This window comes from Salvelinus fontinalis, chromosome 3, assembly GCF_029448725.1.
Source record: "Salvelinus fontinalis isolate EN_2023a chromosome 3, ASM2944872v1, whole genome shotgun sequence".
NCBI classification, from domain to species: domain Eukaryota; kingdom Metazoa; phylum Chordata; class Actinopteri; order Salmoniformes; family Salmonidae; genus Salvelinus; species Salvelinus fontinalis.
Window position 1 is genome coordinate 33,525,261 of NC_074667.1, and position 24,825 is coordinate 33,550,085.

A 24,825-nucleotide genomic window follows, 5' to 3' on the forward strand; every position below is an offset into this window, starting at 1 on the left:
CTATTTTATACATTGTAGAATAATAGTGAAGACATCAAAACTATGAAATAACAAAATACTTTATTTTATATTTGAGATTCTTCAAAGTAGCCACCCTTTGCCTTGATGACAGCTCCGCACACTCTTGGCATTCTCTCAACCAGCTTCACCTGGAATGCTTTTCCAACAGTCTTGAAGGATTTCCCACATATGCTGAGCACTTGTCGGCTGCTTTTCCTTCACTCTGCGGTCTCCCATAGTACAAAAGCCTATCCTATTATATTCTGTGCGAGAAATAAATATTCCAAACATAGTCTGGGACAGTTGTGGGATGCGATAGATCCCAAATTAATACAACCACTAGCATAAAAAAAAAAAACGTTTTACGCATAGTTGCTGACGCAAGAGATAAGAACATTTAGCTTAAAATGTTGATAAACTATTAGGCTATTTCTTCACATTATAAGTGTGTTAATGCGCACATGGTAGTACGCTTTAAGCGCAAATGTTCCATTAGCGGAGAACACCATTATCAAAAGTGACTGAAAATAACAATTATGCTGATTAATGTGCTTAATTTTAAGAAGTTGTTTGGCCACTTTAGTTGTGATACAAACTGTCATGACGCTGGCCTGGGGGTAGGTTTATGACAGTCATAAATACCTCTACCCCCCTTTTTCCTCTCTCTACCCTACTGATGTGACTATTGAAAATCCCTTGGTTAACATGGAGATTCTGGGAACATCAGAAGGTGGGGAGAAATGAACCATATTTTGGTAATCCAACCAGTTGAACATATGCGTTGGTACTTAATGAATATGATGTCAGTTTGGTTGTCATCCGAGACATTCTCATCAATGATAGGATGACATAAACTCTACAGTGGAAAGTCTACACATTATAGTTATCAGATTCACATGGAATTGTTGTGCAATTTAAATGTTTGAATATGAAATTATTCGTGATGGGATGAAATGTGATTTTAGCTTTTAAAATGTGAGAATTGGGTTTTCATGAGTGATTTAGGCCCGACTCAGTGGCCCGCCCACGTGAAGAGAAATTGGTTATAAACTATGAAACACGCCCTCCTCTCCCTTCCTATATAAAGCCCTGATGACAATATAACTCTCTGTTCATTAGGATCACGATCCGATGTCAGAAGGGTTCAGATAATAACTACAGAACAAAGCCAACCTCAGCGTGAGTTTTGGTTGCGAATGGTATGAACTTTGAACTCTTATTCAATACAGAAGTGATACCTCCTAGCCGTTGAGTTAGCAACAGCAGCTGCAAACGTGGGCTGGGAAAGAACAGACAGAGTATCCCGTCTACCACACAACGACGTTACTACAACGTATCCAATTTACCACCAGAGACATTCTTCAAGGGACTCTATTGGGGAACACGGCCTTCCATCTACCACCAACCTACCGAAGCGCAGCCCAGAGTAAATATTTATTGCATTTTCCTTTTCCAAATGGCCGGTAATTTAGAATGCATAAGATTCTGTATTTACAATAGAGTAGTTGCCTACGGCCCGATAGAGACATCGCTTCTCCCTTTGTTCTTCAGTCTTCCCTGTAACGGCTTTCGCTCTCCTCATCCTCGGACGAGGTGAGGAGAGAAGGATCTTCTGACCAAAACGCAGGCTTTGGGAAATAAGCCATCTTTATTATAAAATATGATGGCAACACGAAACGAAACAAAACACTTTCAAAACTTACAAAATAAGAAAACGACGTTGAACGAAACCTGAACATAAACTTACATAACTAAACATAAACTTACGTACAGGAAACGGACGACATCGAAACGAAACGAAACAAACAAACGCTACAGTCCCATGTGGTACGAACATACATACAGACATAGGAGACAATCACCCACAACGAACACTGTGACAACGCCTACCTAAATATGACTCTTAATTAGAGGAACGCCAAACACCTGCCTCTAATTAAGAGCCATATCAGGTAACCCAAAACCAACACAGAAACAGAAAACATAGAATGCCCACCCAACCTCACGTCCTGACCAACTAACACAATTAACAACTAACATAAATAGGTCAGGAACGTGACAGTACCCCCCCCACAAGGTGCGAACTCCGGACGCACCAGCACAAAGTCTAGGGGAGGGTCTGGGTGGGCATCTAACCACGGTGGTGGCTCAGGCTCCGGGCGCGGTTCCCACCCCACCATAATCCATCCTAGCTGCCTCCCTCCAAGAATGTCCACCCTCTTTTTTCCCCCACAAAATCCTCTTAATAATATACCTAATAAGGACAACACCGGGACAGAGAGATAAACCAAGACAGAGGGATAGATAAGAATATAGAGGTAGATGAAGATAGAGAGGGAGATCAGGATAGAGGGGCAACTCCGGACTGAAAGGCAGCTCCGGACAGAGAGACAGCTCTGGACTGATGGGCAGTTCTGGGTATTTAGCCTTTTCAGGCTGAAGGGCAGCTCATGGCTGACTGACGAATCTCGACGCTCATGGCTGGCTGACGGCTCTCGACGCTCATGGCAGGCTGACGGCTCTCGACGCTCATGGCAGGCTGACGGCTCTCGACGCTCATGGCAGGCTGACGGCTCTCGACGCTCATGGCAGGCTGACGGCTCTCGACGCTCATGGCAGGCTGACGGCTCTCGCTGCTCATGGCGCTCTGACGGCTCTGGCTGCTCATGGCGCTCTGACGGCTCTGGCTGCTCATGGCGCTCTGACGGCTCTGGCTGCTCATGGCGCTCTGACGGCTCTGGCTGCTCATGGCTCTCTGACGGCTCTGGCTGCTCATGGCTCTCTGACGGCTCTGGCTGCTCATGGCTCTCTGACGGCTCTGGCTGCTCATGGCTCGCTGGCGGCTCTAGCAGATCCTGTCTGGTTGACAGCTCTGGCGGATCCTGTCTGGTTGGCGGCTCTGGCAGATCCTGTCTGGTTGGCGGCTCTGGCAGATCCTGTCTGGTTGGCGGCTCTGGCAGATCCTGTCTGGTTAGCGGCTCTGGCAGATCCTGTCTGGCTGACGGCTCTAGCGGCTCCTGTCTGGCTGACGGCTCTAGCGGCTCCTGTCTGGCTGACGGCTCTGTAGGCTCATGGCAGACGGGCGGCTTTGCAGGCTCATGGCAGACGGGCGGCTTTGCAGGCTCCTGGCAGACGGATGGCTCAGACGGCGCTGGGGAGACGGATGGCTCAGATGGCGCTGGGGAGACGGATGGCTCAGATGGCGCTGGGGAGACGGATGGCTCAGATGGCGCTGGGGAGACGGATGGCTCAGATGGCGCTGGGGAGACGGATGGCTCTGGCCGGATACGGTGCACTGTAGACCTGGTGCGTGGTGCCGGAACTGGAGGCACCGGGCTAAGGATAAGCACCTTCCTACTAGTGCGGGGAGCAGGGACAGGGCACACTGTATTCTCAAAGCCTACTCTATCCCTGATGCGTGGTACCGGCACTGGTGACGCCGGGCTGAGGACAAGCACATCAGGATTAGTAGGGGGAGAAGATACAGTTTGTACAGGGCTCTGGAGACGCACTAGTAGCTTAGTGCGTGAGGCCGGAACTGGAGGTACCGGGCTAGATACACGCACTACAGGGAGAGTGCGTGGAGGAGGAACAGGGCTCAGGATACGCACTGGTAGCCTAGTGCGTAGTGTATACACTGTAGGTACTAGGCTGGGGCGGGGAGGTGGTGCCGGAAATACCGGACCGTGGAGACGTACTGGCACTCTTGAGCATTGAACCCGCCCAACCTTACCTGGTTGAATGCTCCCGGTCGCCCGACCAGTGCGGGGAGGTGGAATAACCCGCACCGGCCTATGTAGGCGAACCGGGGAAACCATGCGTAAGGCCGGTGCCATGTATGCCGGCCCGAGGAGACGCACTGGAGACCAGACGCGTTGAGCCGGCCTCATGACACCTGGCTCAATACTCAATCTAGCCCTACCAGTGCGGGGAGGTGGAATAACCCGCACTGGGCTATGCACTCGTACAGGAGACACCGTGCGCTCTACTGCGTAACACGGCGCCTGCCCGTACTCCCGCTCTCCACGGTAAGCCTGGGAAGTGGGCGCAAGTCTCCTACCTGCCCTTGGCCCACTACCTCCTAGCCCCCCCCCAAGAAATTTTTGGGAATTACTTACGGGCTTTTTTGGCTTCCGTGCCAGACGCGTTCCCTCATAGCTCCGGTTCCTCTCTCCGGTAGCCTCCGCTCTCCTCAGTGCCTCCAGCTGTTCCCATGGGAGGCGATCTCTACCAGCTAGGATCTCCTCCCATGTGTAGACACCTTTTCCATCCAAAACATCGTCCCATGTCCATCTCTCCTTCTTCTCCTGTCCCTTACTCCGTTTAGTTTTCCCTAGCCGCTTGGTCTTAGCGTGGTGGGTGATTCTGTAACGGCTTTCGCTCTCCTCATCCTCGGACGAGGTGAGGAGAGAAGGATCTTCTGACCAAAACGCAGGCTTTGGGAAATAAGCCATCTTTATTATAAAATATGATGGCAACACGAAACGAAACAAAACACTTTCAAAACTTACAAAATAAGAAAACGACGTTGAACGAAACCTGAACATAAACTTACATAACTAAACATAAACTTACGTACAGGAAACGGACGACATCGAAACGAAACGAAACAAACAAACGCTACAGTCCCATGTGGTACGAACATACATACAGACATAGGAGACAATCACCCACAACGAACACTGTGACAACGCCTACCTAAATATGACTCTTAATTAGAGGAACGCCAAACACCTGCCTCTAATTAAGAGCCATATCAGGTAACCCAAAACCAACACAGAAACAGAAAACATAGAATGCCCACCCAACCTCACGTCCTGACCAACTAACACAATTAACAACTAACATAAATAGGTCAGGAACGTGACATTCCCGCTCTTTCACTCAAACCCAGCCCCCTTTCCTTTGGGTAACCAGCTGTCATATCTGTTCCGTCCCCTAGGGATGTTTTCCTTTATGACATAATTTGTAATCAAGGTATAATTAATTCTGTGTATATGTAATTCTGTGTGATTAGTTAGGTATTTAGTAAATAAATAATTAAACCCAATTTTGTATTGCTGATTCAACTTGTTAGCCAAGGTTCGTGAAGATAACCAAGAATTTACAACTTTCAGATGAGACTGAAATCAGGTGACGATTAATATTGACTGCTATTGATGTAAAATATTACTAGATCTTTAAGAGTTTATTCGGAAGATAACAGCTCTATAAATATTATTTCGTGGTGCTGTCACGTTCCTGACCTATTTCTGTTAGTTTGTTGTATGTGTTAGTTGGTCAGGACGTGAGTTTGGGTGGGCATTCTATGTTTTCTGTTTCTATGTTGGTTTATGGGTTGCCTGGTATGGCTCTTAATTAGAGGCAGGTGTTTGGCGTTCCTCTAATTAAGAGTCATATTTAGGTAGGTTGTTTCACAGTGTTCGTTGTGGGTGGTTGTCTCCTGTGTCAGTGTTTGTCGCACCATACGGGACTGTTTCGGTTTGTTTGTTCATCGTTAATTTATGTGTAGGCTATTTTCCCTGTTCGTGCGTTCTCGTGTTTGATTGTAAGTTCGTATGTCCAGGTTTGTCTACTCCGTTTTGTTATTTTGTTAATTAGTCAAGTGTATTTCGTTTCGTGTTCTTCCGTCTTGTTTATTAAAATCATGTCTTCACAATCCGCTGCATCTTGGTTCCATCACTACTCCTCCTTTTCGGTTGAAGAGGAGGACGACCACCGTTACAGGTGCCCCAATTTTCTAGTTAACTACATTTACATGATTAGCTCAATCAGGTAATATTAATTACAGAGAAAGGAGTTTATAGATTAGCATGTCATATCACTTAATCCGGCATAGCCAAAGACACGACAAAACCTTATAAAACATATAAGCCTATGGGTAAGGCTACATGAGGTGTGTGACAATGACTTGAAAAGGGCATTGTTTCTTATGCAGGTTATCATTCATGGGTATCATGCTGGGTATCATGGGCGGCAGGTAGCCTAGTGGTTAGAGCGTTGGACTTGCAACCAATTGCAAGATCAAATCCCTGAGCTAACCAGGTGAAAATCTGTCGTTCTCCTCCTGAACAAGGCAGTTAACCCACTGTTCCTAGCCTGTCATTGAAAATAAGAATTTGTTCTTAACTGACTTGCCTAGTTAAATAAAGGTTAAAAAAAATACAAATTCACAAGTGAGAATATATACAGTTGAAGTCAGAAGTTTACATACACTTAGGTTTTTAAACTACTCCACAAATGTCTTGTTAACAAACTATAGTTTTGGCAAGTCGGTTAGGACATCTACTTTGTGCATGAGACAAGTAATTTTTCAAACAACAGTTTATAGACAGATTATTTCACTTATTATTCACTGTATCACAATTCCAGTGGGTCAGAAATGTACATACACTAAGTTGACTGTGCCTTTAAACAGCTTGGAAAATTCATGTCATGGCTTTAGAAGCTTCTGATAGGCTAATTGACATAATTTGAGTCAATTGGAGGTGTACCTGTGGATGTATTTCAAGGCCTTCCTTCAAACTCATTGCCTCTTTGCTTGACAACACGGGAAAATCAAAAGAAATCATCCAAGACCTCAGAAAAAATAATTGTATACCTCTGGTTCATCCTTGGTAGCAATTTCCAAACGTCTGAAGGTACCACGTTCATCTGTACAAACAATAGTATGCAAGTATAAAAACCATGGGACCACACAGCCGTCATACCGCTCAGGAAGGAGACGCGTTCTGTCTCCTAGAAATGAACGTACTTTGGTGCGAAAAGTGCAAATCAATCCCAGAACAACAGACAAGGGCCTTGTGAAGATGCTGGAGGAAACAGGTACAGAAGTCTATATATCCACAGTAAAACAAGTCCTATATCGACATAACCTGAAAGGCCGCTCAGCAAGGAAGTAGCCACTGCTCCAAATCCGCCATAAAAAAGCCAGACCACGGTTTGCAACTGCACATGGGGACAAAGATCGTACTTTTTGGAGAAATGTCCTCTGGTCTGATGAAACAAAAATAGAACTGTTTGGCCATAATGACCATCATTGTGTTTGGAGGAAAAAGGAGGAAGCTTGCAAGCCGAAGAACACCATCCCAACCATGAAGCACAGGGGTGGCAGCATCATGTTGTGGGGGTGCTTTGCTTGCATGGCTGTGTGCTCGATTGTATACACCGGTCAGCAACGGGTGTGGCTGAAATAGCCAAACCCACTACTCTGATGGGGTGTACACTTACTTTTGTATATATAGTGTATCTATATATATATAGCTTTCTGTCCGAACAAACTGAGCGACTGGGCAAGAAAAAAGGACCTTGGCCGGGGAGGTGACCAAGAACCCAGTGACCCCTGACAGAACTACAGTTCCTTGACTGAGATGGCAGAACCTGCCTGAAGGACAACAGTCCACCAACAGCACTTCACAAATTTGGGTGAAGTGCTGGAGCAACAGCACTCCACCATTATGGGAGAGTGGCCAGACGGAAGCCACTCTTGAGACAAAAGCACATGACAGCACACCTGGAGTTTTCAAATAGCCACGTGAAAGACTGAGAGCATAAGGCAAAAGATACTGTAGTCTGATGAGACAAAAATTGAACTCCTTGGCCTGAATGCAAAGTGCTATGTCTGGAGAAAACCAGGCACAGCTCATCACCCATCTAATACCATCCCTATCGTGATGCATGGTGGTGGCAGTATCATGTTATGGGGAGGCTTTTCAGCGGCAGGGACTGGGAGACTGGTAATGACAGGGCATCCCATCGTCCCGGGGACGCTAAGAAAAACGTCTGGGACGGCTCAAAACAGATTGTGGGACAGTTCTGGGAGGATAGATCCAAAAATCATACAACCACTATACATTTTTTTGTATTATTTTTTTTTAGCAAGGCTGATGCAACAGATCAGAATGTTTATCTTAAAATGTTGATTGACTATTATTTCTTCACACTGCAGTAGGCTACGTGCGAATGTTCCAAAAGGCATTTAGCGGAACACACCATTCAAAAAAGCGCATTGCAAATGCGAACTGTTTCATGTGACAGAGATGAAAAAAATTGGTTCGAATTTTGGAAAGACGGGAGCTCGAAAGATGCAACAACTAACATGGGATGCTAATATGACTAGGATTGTGTCTTTGGCTGCTAGACAATTAAAGAAAGTTTATTTAAAAACCAATAGAACTTGATAGAAATGCTTATTTTGGCTAGCCAACTTTGAATCAAGGTAAGATTATTCCCTGATGAAGACAGCTTGTCTGTCGAAACGTTGGTTATTAAATTATTGCATCTGAGCTCCTAGAGTGTGCGGCTCTCCTTTTCTTTTTCAAGCGTTCTACACCGCACGACAGCACCTCGCCTAAACAGGTGTCTTTCTTTCACCTCAAGATATGTATCATAAAATGAAGTAAAACCGCCAGTTTTTAAACAATTAAGTTCATGGCTTAACAGTTTCAAAATGCTGTATGCCTCTGCAGGTGGGTGATGTGTGTGGTGCGCAACATACACTGACCTTTCTCTCCGCTCTTGTGACCATTTGATCTGAATGAACCATGTCTCAAGTATCAGTCAATCAATCAAATGTATTTATAAAGCCCTTTTTACATCAGCCGACGTCACAAAGTGCTTACAGAAACCCAGCCTGAAACCCCAAACAGCAAGCAATGCAGATGTTGAAGTACATTAACAGAATCAAGCCTTTAGATGTTAATGTTAATTTTCCGACATTATATTTGTCAAACATTACTGGTGCTTAGCCTATATTTATGTAATTAAAAGTCCCATTGAAGTTTGGCTAAATATTCTGCCACCTCCCTCATGTCAGCATCGGCGTAGACATTTCACCTATGCCTGTGGTTCCCAACCTTTTTCTGTTAATGTACCACCAACTGAATTTTGCTCTTCCCGGACTACCCCTGAAGTACCCAGTTATGTGCATTTAACCAGTAGGCCTATGGTCTCATGAGTCTTCTCATGTACCCCCTATGGATAGGCCAAGTCACCCCAGGGTTCTGGGAACCACTGACCTAGGTTATACTTTGAGATGTAGACTAATTATTTATGTACAGGTAACTGTCAAAATAAAGGAAACACCATAATTAGCTATTAATATTTGTAGTAATGTAGGCAATTTATGCAAAGGATTTTACCTCTCACCAGTCTCGCCATCACCAAAATTACATTATCACAAGCAATTATTATATTAACAATCATTGTGGATCATCCTCTATTGTCCCTAACATCTTTTACTCCTTCCCAACAGTTGTGGGATACGCACATACACCCACACACTCATACACACTCAACCCTTTCCCCCCACACAACGATAGGCTCACATTCTCAACAGTTGCACCATCCCAGAGCCCAACTCAAGAAAGGTCTTGATTTACGAATGCATATACAGTTGCAGCTGTATCAGAAGGCCTGCAAGACATTGCAAAAAAATGGGCAGAAATTGAGAGATTTTATTAACCATTGTCACGTCCTAGATGATGGAGGTCAAATGTACACCTTTTCCCTGAGGACATCCACAACACAGTCCCCTGTATTGACCATATTCCCAAGCATCTCCATGCAGTCAGACTTTTGATTTTGTGCCACCAGGGCAACAATAATATACCCCCTCTCTGAATGTCTGAGTGTGACTCCCTCCCCGTGGGTTACTGCAGCTAGTGTTGCCAGCACTGCCACTGCCTGGGTGGAGGAGCAGCTTTGAAAATGTCCTTGTATATTATGCTCTCCCTTTATGGGGCTTTGGCTTTGCAGGACCAACCCTGCCAAGCAGGCTCAGAATCTTGAGGGGGCAGTGCTACTCTAGGTCTCTGACCGCATTTTGGCTGCATACAGACCTCATACAGCAGGCCCATAAAACAGTTAGGGACTTCTCCTTAGTATCTGGGTCATTCAGGTGGGTGTCTAGGGTATAGAGATGTGGACCGTTGAAAACTGTTTTCTGCCCCTCCCAAAAGATAGAATTTGTAGATAATTGGCCCTCTTTCTGGGACTCACCCACAAACAGGACCAAGCCTGACCTGCTGAGGAGTGACGGACTCCATCCTAGCTGGAGGGGTGCTCTCATCTTATCTACCAACATAGATAGGGCTCTAACTCCTTTAGCCCCACAATGAAATAGGGTGCAGGCCAGGCAGCAGGCTGTTAGCCAACCTGCCAGCTTAGTGGAGTCTGCCAATAGCACAGTCAGTGTAGTCAGCTCAGCCATACCCATACCCATTGAGACTGTGTCTGTGCCTCGACCTAGGTTGGGCAAAACTAAACATGGCGGTGTTCGCCTTAGCAATCTTATTAGGATAAAGACCTCCTCCATTCCTGCCATTATTGAAAGAGATCATGATACCTCACATCTCAAAATAGGGTTACTTAATGTTAGATCTCTCACTTCAAAGGCAGTCATAGTCAATGAACTAATCACTGATCATAATCTTGATGTGATTGGCCTGACTGAAACATGGCTTAAGCCTGATGAATTTACTGTGTTAAATGAGGCCTCACCTCCTGGTTACACTAGTGACCATATCCCCCGTGCATCCCGCAAAGGCGGAGGTGTTGCTAACATTTATGATAGAAAATTTCAATTTACAAAAAAAAAATGACGTTTTCGTCTTTTGAGCTTCTAGTCATGAAATCTATGCAGCCTACTCAATCACTTTTTTATAGCTACTGTTTACAGGCCTCCTGGGCCATATACAGCGTTCCTCTCTGAGTTCCCTGAATTCCTATCAGACCTTGTAGTCATAGCAGATCATATTCTAATTTTTGGTGATTTTAATATTCATATGGAGAAGTCCACAGACCCACTCCAAAAGTCTTTCGGAGCCATCATCGACTCGGTGGGTTTTGTCCAACATGTCTCTGGACCTACTCACTGCCACAGTCATACTCTGGACCTAGTTTTGTCCCATGGAATAAATGTTGTAGATCTTAATGTTTTCCCACATAATCCTGGACTATCGGACCACCATTTTATTACGTTTGCAATCGCAACAAATAATCTGCTCAGACCCCAACCAAGGAGCATCAAAAGTGCTATAAATTCTCAGACAACACAAAAATTCCTTGATGCCCTTCCAGACTCCTTCTGCCTACCCAAGGACGTCGGAGGACAAAAATCAGTTAACCACTTAACTGAGGAACTCAATTTAACCTTGCGCAATACCCTAGATGCAGTTGCACCCCTTAAAATGAAAAACATTTGTCATAAGAAACTAGCTCCCTGGTATACAGAAAATACCCGCGCTTTGAAGCAAGCTTCCAGGAAATTGGAACGGAAATGGCGCCACACCAAACTGGAAGTCTTCCGACTAGCTTGGAAAGACAGTACCGTGCAGTACCGAAGAGCCCTCACTGCTGCTCGATCATCCTACTTTTCCAACTTAATCGAGGAAAATAAGAACAATCCAAAATTTATTTTTGATACTGTTGCAAAGCTAACTAAAAAGCAGCATTCCCCAAGAGAGGATGGCTTTCAATTCAGCAGTAATAAATTCATGAACTTCTTTGAGGAAAAGATCATGACCATTAGAAAGCAAATTACGGACTCCTCTTTGAATCTGCGTATTCCTCCAGGGCTTAGCTGTCCTGGATCTGCACAGCTCTGCCAAAGCCTGGGATCGGGAGAGACACTTAAGTGTTTTAGTACTATATCTCTTGACACAATGATGAAAATAATCATGGCCTCTAAACCTTCAGGCTGCATACTGGATCCTATTCCTACTAAACTGCTGAAAGAGCTGCTTCCTGTGCTTGGCCCTCCTATGTTGAACATAATAAACAGCTCTCTATCCACCGGATGTGTACCAAACTCACTAAAAGTGGTAGTGATAAAGCCTCGCTTGAAAAAGCCAAACCTTGACCCGGAAAATATAAAAAACTATCGGCCTATATCGAATCTTCCATTCCTCTCAAAATTTTTAGAAAAAGCTGTTGCGCAGCAACTCACTGCCTTTCTGAAGACAAACAATGTATACGAAATGCTTCAGTCTGGTTTTAGACCCCATCATAGCACTGAGACTGCACTTGTGAAGGTGGTAAATGACCTTTTGGTGGCGTCAGACCGAGGCTCTGCATCTGTCCTCGTGCTACTAGACCTTAGTGCTGCCTTTGACACCATCGATTACCACATTCTTTTGGAGAGACTGGAAACCCAAATTGGTCTACACGGACCAGTTCTGGCCTGGTTTAGATCTTACCTGTCGGAAAGATATCAGTTTGTCTCTGTGAATGGTTTGTCCTCTGACAAATCAACTGTGCATTTCGGTGTTCCTCAAGGTTCCGTTTTAGGACCACTATTGTTTTCACTATATATTTTACCTCTTGGGGATGTTATTCGAAAACATAATGTTAACTTTCACTGCTATGCGAATGACACACAGCTGTACATTTCAATGAAACATGGTGAAGCCCCAAAATTGCCCTCGCTAGAAGCCTGTGTTTCAGACCTAAGGAAGTGGATGGCTGAAAACTTTCTACTTTTAAACTCGGACAAAACAGAGATGCTTGTTCTAGGTCCCAAGAAACAAAGAGATCTTCTGTTAAATCTGACAATTCATCTTGATGGTTGTAAAGTCATCTCAAATAAAACTGTGAAGGACCTCGGCGTTACTCTTGACCCTGATCTCTCTTTTGACGAACACATCAAGACTGTTTCAAGGACAGCTTTTTTCCATCTACGTAACATTGCAAAAATCAGAAATTTTCTGTCCAAAAATGATGCAGAAAAATTAATCCATGCATTTGTTACTTCTAGGTTAGACTACTGCAATGCTCTACTTTCCGGCTACCCGGATAAAGCACTAAATAAACTTCAGTTAGTGCTAAATACGGCTGCTAGAATCCTGACTAGAACCAAGAAATTTGATCATATTACTCCAGTGCTAGCTTCCCTACACTGGCTTCCTGTTAAGGCAAGGGCTGATTTCAAGGTTTTACTGTTAACCTATGAAGCGTTACATGGGCTTGCTCCTACCTATCTTTCCGAGTTGGTCCTGCCGTACATACCAATACGTACGCTATGGTCACAAGACGCAGGCCTCCTAATTGTCCCTAGAATTTCTAAGCAAACAGCGGGAGGCAGGGCTTTCTCCTATAGATCTCCATTTTTATGGAACGGTCTGCCTACCCATGTGAGAGACGCAGACTCGGTCTCAACCTTTAAGTCTTTACTGAAGACTTATCTCTTCAGTAGGTCATATGATTGAGTGTAGTCTGGCCCAGGAGTGTGAAGGTGAACGGAAAGGCTCTGGAGCAACGAACCGCCCTTGCTGTCTCTGCCTGGCCGGTTCCCCTCTCTCCACTGGGATTCTCTGCCTCTAACCCTGTTACAGGGGCTGAGTCACTGGCTTACTGGTGCTCTTTCATGCCGTCCCTGGGAGGGGTGCGTCACTTGAGTGGGTTGAGTTACTGACGTGATCTTCCTGTCTGGGTTGGCGCCCCCCCTTGGTTTGTGCTGTGGTGGAGATCTTTGTTAGCTATACTCGGCCTTGTCTCAGGATTATAAGTTGGTGGTTGAAGATATCCCTCCAGTGGTGCGGGGGCTGTGCTTTGGCAAAGTGGGTGGGGTTATATCCTTCCTATTTGGCCCTGTCCGGGGGTATCTTCGGATGGGGCCACAGTGTCTCCTGACCGCTCCTGTCTCAGCCTCCAGTATTTATGCTGCAGTAGTTTGTGTCGGGGGGCTAGGGTCAGTTGGTTATACCTGGAGTACTTCTCCTGTCTTATCCAGTGTCCTGTGTGATTTTAAGTATGCTTTCTCTAATTCTCTCGTTCTCTCTTTCTTTCTCTCTCTGAGAACCTGAGCCCTAGGACCATACGTCAGGACTACCGGGCATGACGACTCCCTGCTGCCCCCAGTCCGCCTGGCCTTGCTGCTATTCCAGTTTCAACGGTTCTGCCTGCGGTTACGGAACCCCTACCTGTCCCAGACCTGCTGTTTTCAACTCTTAATGATCGGCTATGAAAAGCCAACTGAGATTTATTCCTGATTATTATTTGACCATGCTTGTCATTTATGAACATTTTGAAAATCTTGGCTCTCTCTAATTTTCTCATTCTCTCTTTCTTTCTCTCGGAGGACATGAGCCCTGGGACCATACGTCGGGACTGCCGGGCGTGGTGGCTCCTTGCTGTCCCCAGTCCGCCTGGCCTTGCTGCTGTTCCGGTTTCAGCTGTTCTGCCTGCGGTTATGGAACCGCCACCTGTCCCAGACCTGTTGTTTTTCAACTCTTAATGATCGGCTATGAAAAGCCAACTGAATACTATTCATGATTATTATTTGACCATGCTTGTCACTTATGAACATTTTTGAACATCTTGGCATAGTTCTGTTATAATCTCCACCCGGCACAGCCAGAAGAGGACTGGCCACCCCTCATAGCCTGGTTCCTCTCTAGGTTTCTTCCTAGGTTTTGGCCTTTCTAGGGAGTTTTTCCTAGCCACCGTGCTTCTACACCTGCATTCTAGCTGTTTGGGGTTTTAGGCTGGGTCTCTGTACAGCACTTCGAGACATTAGCTGATGTACGAAGAGCTATATAAAATAAACTTGATTGATTGATTGATTGACCGTTCCATCAATATAGGATATAATATAGTTGAAAGTCCGTGTTGCCCAGCAACAGCCCCAAAACATCACTGCTCTAGAGGAGATCTGGATGGAGGAATGGGCCAAAATACCAGCAACAGTGTGTGAAAACCTTGTGAAGACTTACAGAAAACGTTTGACCTCTGTCATTGCCAACAAAGGGTATATAACAAAGTATTGAGATAAACTTTTGTTATTGACCAAATACTTATTTTCCACCATAATTTGCAAATAAATTCATTAAAAATCCTACAATGTGATTTTCTGGATTTCTTTTCCTAATTTTGTCTGTCATGGTTGAAGTGGTACCTATGATGAAAATTACAGGCCTCTCTCATCTTTTTAAGTGGGAGAACTTGCACAATTGGTGGCTGACTAAATACTTTTTTGGCCCACTGTATATCCTTACTGACTAATTCAAGTATACCCAGTTTGTTATTTATTGATTTTAACGGATCGGTTTCGACCTTTACCATTCCCGGTGGTGAAAATATTAAATCGTCTTCGTCACGTTTTCGTTTTGAAATCAGTTCCCCTGTCTTACTCTCCGTCATGTTTGGGTGTTGCTTGTTTTCGTAATATTTGTCGATAAATGTCTCTAGTCTTAAGATTTGTTTTGTGTTATTATCCAGATTGAAGGTTATCACCAGATTGTGTAGTGCTAATATTTAATCTAACTTGCCGATATTGAATATTACGTTTTTATCTTAAGGTACTCTACATAACTACGTTCAGCCCGCCATTACCTGCACACAATTTTAGAGAAATAAGGTTTTTGTGCCTATGGAACATATCAGGGATTTGTTTTTCTTCATGAAATATGGGACCGACACTTTACATGTTGCATTTATATTTTTGTTCAGTGTATTTTGCATCCCTCATTTACTCAAGTGTTTCCTTTATTTTGTCAGTTACCTGTACATTTATGCTAAATAGATTTTATTATTATTCCAATGTTGGCCTTTTAAAATGTCTGGCTCAATTGACAGGCCCATTTATATATTTCAGTAGTACTATTATTAGCCTTTTAAAACACTGTGAATGACCAAGGTCCTAGAGTAGACACATTTTTTTTTTCACCTTTATTTAACCAGGTAGGCTAGTTGAGAACAAGTTCTCATTTGCAACTGCGACCTGGCCAAGATAAAGCATAGCAGTGTGAACAGACAACAACACAGAGTTACACATGGAGTAAACAATAAACAAGTCAATAACATGGTAGAAAAAAAGAGAATCTATATACAATGTGTGCAAAAGGCATGAGGTAGGCAATAAATCGAATAATTACAATTTAGCAGATTAACACTGGAGTGATAAATCATCAGATGATCATGTGCAAGTAGAGATACTGGTGTGCAAAAGAGCAGAAAAGTAAATAAATAAAAGCAGTATGGGGGGTGAGGTAGGTAAATTGGGTGGGCTATATACCGATGGACTATGTACAGCTGCAGCGATCGGTTAGCTGCTCGGATAGCGGATGTTTAAAGTTGTTGAGGGAGATAAAAGTCTCCCACTTCAGAGATTTTTGCAATTCGTTCCAGTCGCAGGCAGCAGAGAACTGGAAGGAAAGGCGTCCAAATGAGGTTTTGGCTTTAGGGATGATCAGAGATACACCTGCTGGAGCGCGTGCTACGGGTGGGTGTAGCCATCGTGACCAGTGAACTGAGATAAGGCGGCACTTTACCTAGCATAGCCTTGTAGATGACCTGGAGCCAGTGACGACGAACATGTAGCGAGGGCCAGCCGACTAGGGCATACAGGTCGCAGTGGTGGGTCGTATAAGGTGCTTTAGTAACAAAACGGATGGCACTGTGATAAACTGCATCCAGTTTGCTATTAGTAGAGTATTGGAAGCTATTTTGTAGATGACATCGCCGAAGTCGAGGATCGGTAGGATAGTCAGTTTTACTAGGGTAAGTTTGGCGGCGTGAGTGAAGGAGGCTTTGTTGCGAAATAGAAAGCCGACTCTAGATTTGATTTTGGATTGGAGATGTTTGATATGAGTCTGGAAGGAGAGTTTGCAGTCTAGCCAGACACCTAGGTACTTATAGATGTCCACATATTCTAGGTCGGAACCGTCCAGGGTGGTGATGCTAGTCGGGCGTGCGGGTGCAGGCAGCGAACGGTTGAAAAGCATGCATTTGGTTTTACTAGCGTTTAAGAGCAGTTGGAGGCCACGGAAGGAGTGTTGTATGGCATTGAAGCTCGTTTGGAGGTTAGATAGCACAGTGTCCAAGGAAGGGCCAGAAGTATACAGAATGGTGTCGTCTGCGTAGAGGTGGATCAGGGAATCGCCCGCAGCAAGAGCAACATCATTAATATATACAGAGAAAAGAGTCGGCCCGAGAATTGAACCCTGTGGTACCCCCATAGAGACTGCCAGAGGACCGGACAACATGCCCTCCGATTTGACACACTGAACTCTGTCTGCAAAGTAGTTGGTGAACCAGGCAAGGCAGTCATTAGAAAAACCGAGGCTACTGAGTCTGCCGATAAGAATATGGTGATTGACAGTGTCGAAAGCCTTGGCCAGGTCGATGAAGACGGCTGCACAGTACTGTCTTTTATCGATGGCGGTTATGATATCGTTTAGTACCTTGAGCGTGGCTGAGGTGCACCCGTGACCGGCTCGGAAACCGGATTGCACAGCGGAGAAGGTACGGTGGGATTCGAGATGGTCAGTGATCTGTTTCTTGACTTGGCTTTCGAAGACCTTAGATAGGCAGGGCAGGATGGATATAGGTCTGTAACAGTTTGGGTCCAGGGTGTCTCCCCTTTAGAAGAGAGGGATGACCGCGGCAGCTTTCCAATCCTTGGGGATTTCAGATGATACGAAGGAGAGGTTGAATAGGCTGGTAATCGTGGGTGCGACAATGGCGGCGGACAGTTTCAGAAATAGGGGGTCCAGATTGTCAAGCCCAGCTGATTTGTATGGGTCCAGGTTTTCCAGCTCTTTCAGAACATCTGCTATCTGGATTTGGGTAACGGAGAAGCTGGGGGGGCTTGGGCGAGTAGCAGCAGGGGGGGCGGGTTTGTTTGCCAAGGTTGGAGTCGCCAGGAGGAAGGCATGGCCAGCCGTTGAGAAATGCTTGTTGAAGTTTTCGATTATCACGGATTTATCGGTGGTGACCGTGTTACCTAGCCTCAGTGCAGTGGGCAGCTGGAAGGAGGTGCTCTTGTTCTCCATGGACTTTACAGTATCCCAGAACTTTTTGGAGTTAGAGCTACAGGAGGCAAATTTCTGCTTGAAAAAGCTGGCCTTTGCTTTCCTGACTGACTGCGTGTATTGGTTCCTGACTTCCCTGAACAGATGCATATCGCGGGGGCTCTTCGATGCTATTGCAGTTCGCCACAGGATGTTTTTGTGCTGGTCGAGGGCAGTCAGGTCTGGAGTGAACCAAGGGCTATATCTGTTCTTAGTTCTGCTTTTTTTGAATGGTGAGGAATTAACTTTTAAAGAATGACCAGGCATCCTCAACTGATGGGATGAGGTCAATATCCTTCCAGGGTACCCGGGCCAGGTGGATTAGAAAGGCCTGCTCGCAGAAGTGTTTTAGGGAGCGTTTGACAGTGATGAGGGGTGGTCGTTTGACCGCGGACCCGTAGCGGATACAGGCAATGAGGCAGTGATCGCTGAGATCTTGATTGAAGACAGCAGAGGTGTATTTGGAGGGCAAGTTGGTCAGGATAATGTCTATTAGGGTGCCCATGTTTACGGATTTAGGGTTGTACCTGGTGGGTTCCTTGATGATTTGTGTGAGATTGAGGGCATCTAGCTTAGATTGTAGGACTGCCTGGGTGTTAAGCATATCCCAGTTTAGCTCACCTAACAGAACAAACTCTGAAGCTAGATGGGGAGCGATCAATTCACAGATGGTGTCCAGGGCTATGGTGGGGCACGGGTACAGCGGAGGCAAGCCCAGGCACTGGGTGATGGTAAGAGAGGTTGCATCTCTGGACATGCTGGACTCAATGGGTGAGGTCACCACATGTGTGGGAGGTGGGACAAAGGAGGTATCAGAGGTACGGAGAGTGGAACTACGGGGTCCATTGCAAACCAAAACAATGATAACTAGCCTGAACAACAGTATACAAGGCATATTGATATTTGAGAGAGACATACCGTAAGGCATAAAGTGATTGCAGGTCTTGATTGGGAGAGCTAGCTAAAACAACAGGTGAGATAACAGCAGCTAGTCAGCTAACACAGCAACAGCAGGTAAAAATGGCGACGACTAGGCAGAGAGGGTCGGATTAACTACACACAGAGCCTGAGTTAAAACACAGAGCCGACAGATAAAGCACAAATAAACAGAATGGAGTACCGTGAATTAATGGACAGTCCGGCAGACATCAGCTATGTAGCCAAGTCATCATAGTGTCCAGGGGGCAGCCGTAGATGGAGCAGGGAAGCCGCCACTACGCTAGCACGCGGAGTTTAAAGTTAGTAGCCCGGGGGGTGGTCTGCTCAGACAGAGGGGGTCTGCTCAAACGGAGGCCGGTTGAGGGCACAGCGGATGGGGTATTCGTCTGCAGACCAGACGTGGTCGTGTCGACAGAGAATCCAAGCCGGATGGCGATGGCGAAAGAGAGGTTGTAATTGTAGAATTGTGTTTGCTAACTGGTGCTAGCTTCGTGGCAGTGGCGCTAGCTGCGCTAGCTGCAAGCTAGCTGTGAGGATCAGAAGTAGTGGCTCAGGGATTACGGCAGGAATCCGGCGTTGTTGTCGAGAGACAGTCCGATGCTGGTAAATTGGTGAGTAATATCCAGGCTAATAACAGGGCTGGTGTCTGTGCAGAAGGTATAAGCTGCTAGCAGCGGCTAAAAATGACTAAATAGCTTGTAGCTGATTAGCTGGTTAGCTACTGGGGGTTCTTGAATGTGCTCCAAAGTTAAAAAATAATAGCGATTCCGTATCACATTGGGTGAGGTAGGTTACCGGAAGGTATAATCGAATTAAAAATCGAAAAGAGATAGAAAAAAAAAAATGTTTTTAAATATATACAAGAAATACGAAAAATATAAACGTACATGAGAGGACGAAACAAAACACGTCTACACTGCTACGCTATCTTGGATTCGATTTGATATGTTGGCATATCAAAACAAAAAGTGTGTGTGTGTGTGTGTGTGTGTGTGTGTGTCTATGTTTGTGTTGCTTCACAGTCCCCGCTGTTCAATAAGGTGTTTTTTATCTGTTTTTTTAATCTAATTTCACTGCTTGCATCAGTTACTTGATGTGGAATAGAGTTCCATGCGGTCATTGCTGTATGTATACTGTGCGCCTCTCATAGTCTGTTCTGGACTTGAGGACCGTGAAGAGACCTCTGGTGGCATGTCTTGTGGGGTATGCATGGGTGTTCGAGCTGTGTGCCAGTAGTTTAGAAAGACAGCTCGGTGCATTCAACATGTCAATACCTCTCACAAATACAAGTGGGGATGAAGTCAATCTCTACTTCACTTTGAGCCAGGAGAGATTGACATGCACATTATTAATATTAGCTCTCTGTGTACATCCAAGGGCCAGCCGTGCTACCCTGTTCTGAGCCAATTGCAATTTTCCTTTTTTGTGGCACAAAATTAGGGTCTGAAGGACCTGCCTTGTTGATAGTGTTGTTAAGAATGCAGAGTGGCGCTTTATTATGGACATAATTCTCCTCATCGTAGCTACTATTGTATCAATATGTTTTGACCATGACAGTTTATAATCCAGGGTTACTCCAAGCAGTTTAGCCATCTCAACTTGCTCAATTTCCACTTTATGTATTACAAGATTTAGTTGAGGTTTAGGGTTTAGGGAATGTTTTGTCCCAAATACAATGCTTTTAGTTTTAGAAATATTTAGGGCTAAATTATTCCTTGCCACCCACTCTGAAACTAACTGCAACTCTTTGTTAAGTGTTGCAGTCATTTCAGTCGCTGCAGTAGCTGACGTGTATATTGAGTCAACTGCATACATAGACACTCTGGATTTACTCAAAGCCAGTGGCATGTCATTGGTACAAATTGAAAAAAGCAAGGGGCCTAAACAGCTACCCTGGGGAATTCCTGCTTCTACCTGGATTATGTTTGAGAGGCTTCCATTAAAGAACACGCTCTGTGTTCTGTTAGGCAAGTAACTATTTGTCCACATTATAGCAGGGGGGGTGTAAAGCCACAACACATACGTTTTTCCAGCAGCAGATTTTGATCGATAATGTCAAAAGCTGCACTTAAGTTTAACAAGACAGCCCCACAATAATTTTATCATCAATTTCTCCCTGGCCAATCATCAATAATTTGTGTAAGTGCTGTGCTTGTTGAGTGTCCTTCCCTATAAGCGTGCTGAAAGTCTGTTGTCAATTTGTTTACTGTGAAATAGCATTGTATCTGGTCAAACACCATTTTTCCAGAAGTTTACTAAGGGTTGGTAAAAGGCTGATTGGTCAGTGTAACGCTTGTCGTTGGAATGAGAAGAGGAGGACCAATGCGCATCGTGGTAAGTGTCCATATTGTTTAATACGCAAGAATGAACACTGAACAAAAACAATACAACGACAAACGAACACTCCTGTATGGTGAAAACAAAAAACCATAACAGAAAATACAATCACCCACAAAACACAATGAAAAACAGACTACATAAATATGGCTCCCAATCAGAGACAACGACTGACACCTGCCTCTGATTGAGAACCATAATAGGCCAAACACATAGAAAAAGACAACCTAGACATACAACATAGAATGCCCACCCACATCACACCCTGACCAAACAAAACATAGAAACATACAAAGCAATCTATGGTCAGGGCGTGACAGTCAGCTATTTGAGCCCGTAAAGGGGGCTTTACTATTCTTGGGTAGCGGAATGACTTTCGCTTCCCTCCAGGCCTGAGGGAACACACTTTCTAGTAGGCTTAAATTGAAGATGTGGCAAATAGGAGTGGCAATATCATCTGCTATTATTATCTATCACTCCAGTGTTAATGCTAAATTGTAATTATTTCACCTCCATGGCCTATTTATTGCCATACCTCCCTACTCTTCTACATTTGCACACACTGTACATATATTTTTCTACTGTGTTATTGACTGTACATGTGTTTATGTGTAACTCTGTGTTGTTGTTTTTATCACACTGCCTTGCTTTATCTTGGCCAGGTCACAGTTGAAAATGAGAACTTGTTCTCAACTAGCCTACCTGGTTAAATAAAGGTGAAATAAAAAATAATAATAAAAAAATTGCCACCACTGTATCATCAAAGGTATTACCTAAGTGAGTTTCAGAGATAGTCAGAATTATGAATGTCATCTGTTACAAGCAAGTTACTGACTTCATGGACCTTGTTTCTCAGGCTGCATATGTTAATATGGGCTATTTTTAGCACTTTTCTGGGTTGCTTGATTGTTTTTAATGCTTTACTGGGAAGCGTATCAGAAGTAGACTTACTCATGTTATTTATATTGGAGCTGATAGTGCAGGGTGAGCTGCACAAAGTGGTCTTCCTACTAGGGCACACCGCCTCAGTGCTAAAAGTGTAACTCTGGTTCATAGGCTCATGATTACTGCATATAATAATGTTTGCCAGAGTTACACTGTTAGCACTGAGGCAGTGTGCCCTAGTAGGAATATCACTTTGTGCAGCACTATCAGCAGGAGTATTCAGTGCAATTAGGGGAACATAAATTAAGTTACTTACATTGTGTTTGCCAATGCCCCTAGGATCATGTACATTTGAATCAGCATCATGACGACTCATTGTCACAATGGTAGGGATTAACTTCGCTGGTCTTTGATCATTGAACAGTCATTGTTTCAACTCAGCCTTGAAATACGTGGACAGAGTCCAGGAGCCAAGATGATTTGGATTGACCCTGTGTAACAGTCCTGACCTGTTTTATGTTGTTTTTATGTGTTTATGGTCAGGGCGTTAGTTTTGGGGGGGCAGTCTATGTTATTTGTTTCTATGTTGGTTTTGGTTTGCCTGGTATGGCTCTTGATTAGAGGCAGGTGGTTTGCGTTTTCCTCTAATCAAGAGTCATATTTAGGTAGGGCATTCTCACTGTTTGTTTGTGGGTGATTGTCTCCTGTGTCTGTATGTATGTATGTTCGTACCACATGGGACTGTAGCGTTTGTTTGTTTCGTTTCGATGTCGTCTGTTTCCTGTACGTAAGTTTATGTTTAGTTATGTAAGTTTATGTTCAGGTTTTCGTCAACGTCGTTTTCTTGTTTTGTAGTTTGGAAAGTGTTTTGTTTCGTTTCGTGTTGCCGTCGCATTTATAATAAAGATGGCTTATTTCCCAAATGCTGCGTATTGGTCTGAAGATCCTTCTCTCCTCACCTCATCCGAGGATGAGGAGAGCGTCAGCCGTTACACCCTGTCATTCCTGTAGAGTATCTTCTGTTTCCAGAAGGTGTCAACATTATCTATAAAAGTGAATAGATGGGTGAGAGAAACATTTTATTTAATCCATTTTGACTGTAACACAACAAAATGTGGAATAAGTCAAGGGGTGTGAATACTTTCTGAATGCACTGTGCTGTACATAGAGAGATAGTTACACACCCGGGTTAATTTGACCTCTCTTGTATGGATAATATGTCCTTGCTTGCACAATCCTTCTCACAAACTCCCGATCTCTTGCACTCTAGCACCCATCTCATGCTGGACCCTACAAGTCTGGAGTCATAACCTATGATATCTTGATCATTATCTCACCTAGGCGTTATTACCCTTAATTAGTTGCCAGCTGCCCAATAACAACGGCACAGGACTCAGCTCAATAGTAAGTCCTTAGCCCAAGGTATCACATTAAATAAACACCAAAACACACATCTGACTTTTCCAAAGAACACTGACACATTTCCCACCAACTGGCCAGAGGCATGAATGACAGTCAATAATTGTTATTAAGTCAGTATCTTTCCACCTCTCCCTCACTCTCCCTCTCTCTGTATATATTTGCATCTGACAAACAAAGCACAGATGGTTTCTAATGTCTTATCTGCATACTTTGTTATGTTTTGACAAACAGGGCAGACTGAACAGATAGAGGCGGGTCGGTGAGTTGGTACTCAGCCCAGTAGTTATACTGGTTTGGTTCCATGGAACTCAAGCAAGAACAAAGAATCACTTGAAATGTGCATGAACAGTGCACAAACTATTTAGACCAAAACTAACACAACCCCCAACATGTCTAGTGAGAGGAGAGGAAAGAGAATTTTAATTGTGACATCATTTCTACTACTGGACTCCGAAGACTCCAAATGTGTGTAGTGAGAGGAAAGGGACTTCTAACATTAATCTACAAGTGCTGTAAAATCTGATAACACAGCAAAGATCAACATAACTTTTTTCTGATGTCCCGCGGAGGGTGTACAGCAGAATCCAGCAGCATGCGATACTGACAGAATGACAGGTGAGTGAATGAAACTCCTTCACACAGAACTGTTTAAAAACAGTAGCCACAGGGAATCAGGGGCTGGTACAGACCTGACAAGCCCATACCTGCTTTTGCATCAATGGGAGCTGGGTGCATTTTTATCCAATTATGGATCAGTTAGGTAATTTTGACTGATTGTGAAATGTTCAATGTGCTTCCCGGCAAGAGCTGTGTCAGTCAAATCAAAGTTTATTTGTCACGTGCGCCGAATACAACACTTTACACCTTACAGTGAAATGTTTACTTACAGGATCTAACCAATAGTGCAAACAAGGTATTAGGTGAACAATAGGTAGGTAAAGAAATAAAACAACAGTAAAAAGACAGGCTATATACAGGAGCGAGGCTACATACAGACACCGGTTAGTCAGGCTGATTGAGGTAGTACGTACATGTAGATATGGTTAAAGTGACTATGCATACATGATGAACAGAGAGTAGCAGGAGCGTAAAAGAGGGGTTGGTGGGTGGTGGGTGGCGGGACACAATGCAGATAGCCCGGTTAGCCAATGTGCGTGAGCATTGGTTGGTCGGTCCAATTGAGGTAGTATGTACATGAATGTATAGTTAAAGTGACTATGCATATATGATAAACAGAGAGTAGCAGCAGTGTAAAAAGAGGGGTTGGGGGGGCACACAATGCAAATAGTCCTTGTAGCCATTTGATTACCTGTTCAGGAGTCTTATGGCTTGGGGGTAAAGTTAAACCCTATGCAACCTTTGTACGTTTTGGAACGTAAATGTGAGTCCCTTCAATTTGTATGATGTATTACGTTACCAGACGGAAGTACACAAATTTACACTCAAGTTTATA

General features: G+C 44.4%; 1 protein-coding gene across 1 annotated transcript in view; it reads left to right on the forward strand.

Moving 5' to 3' along the window:
- The first annotated feature begins 705 nt into the window (after positions 1-705).
- LOC129851533 (cysteinyl leukotriene receptor 2-like) overlaps positions 706-24,825 on the forward strand; it is a 52,135-nt gene continuing 28,015 nt past the window's right edge. The window contains exon 1 of the mRNA XM_055918158.1: positions 706-730. Coding sequence (XP_055774133.1) covers positions 706-730 — 25 coding nt within the window. The remainder of the gene's footprint in view (positions 731-24,825) is intronic.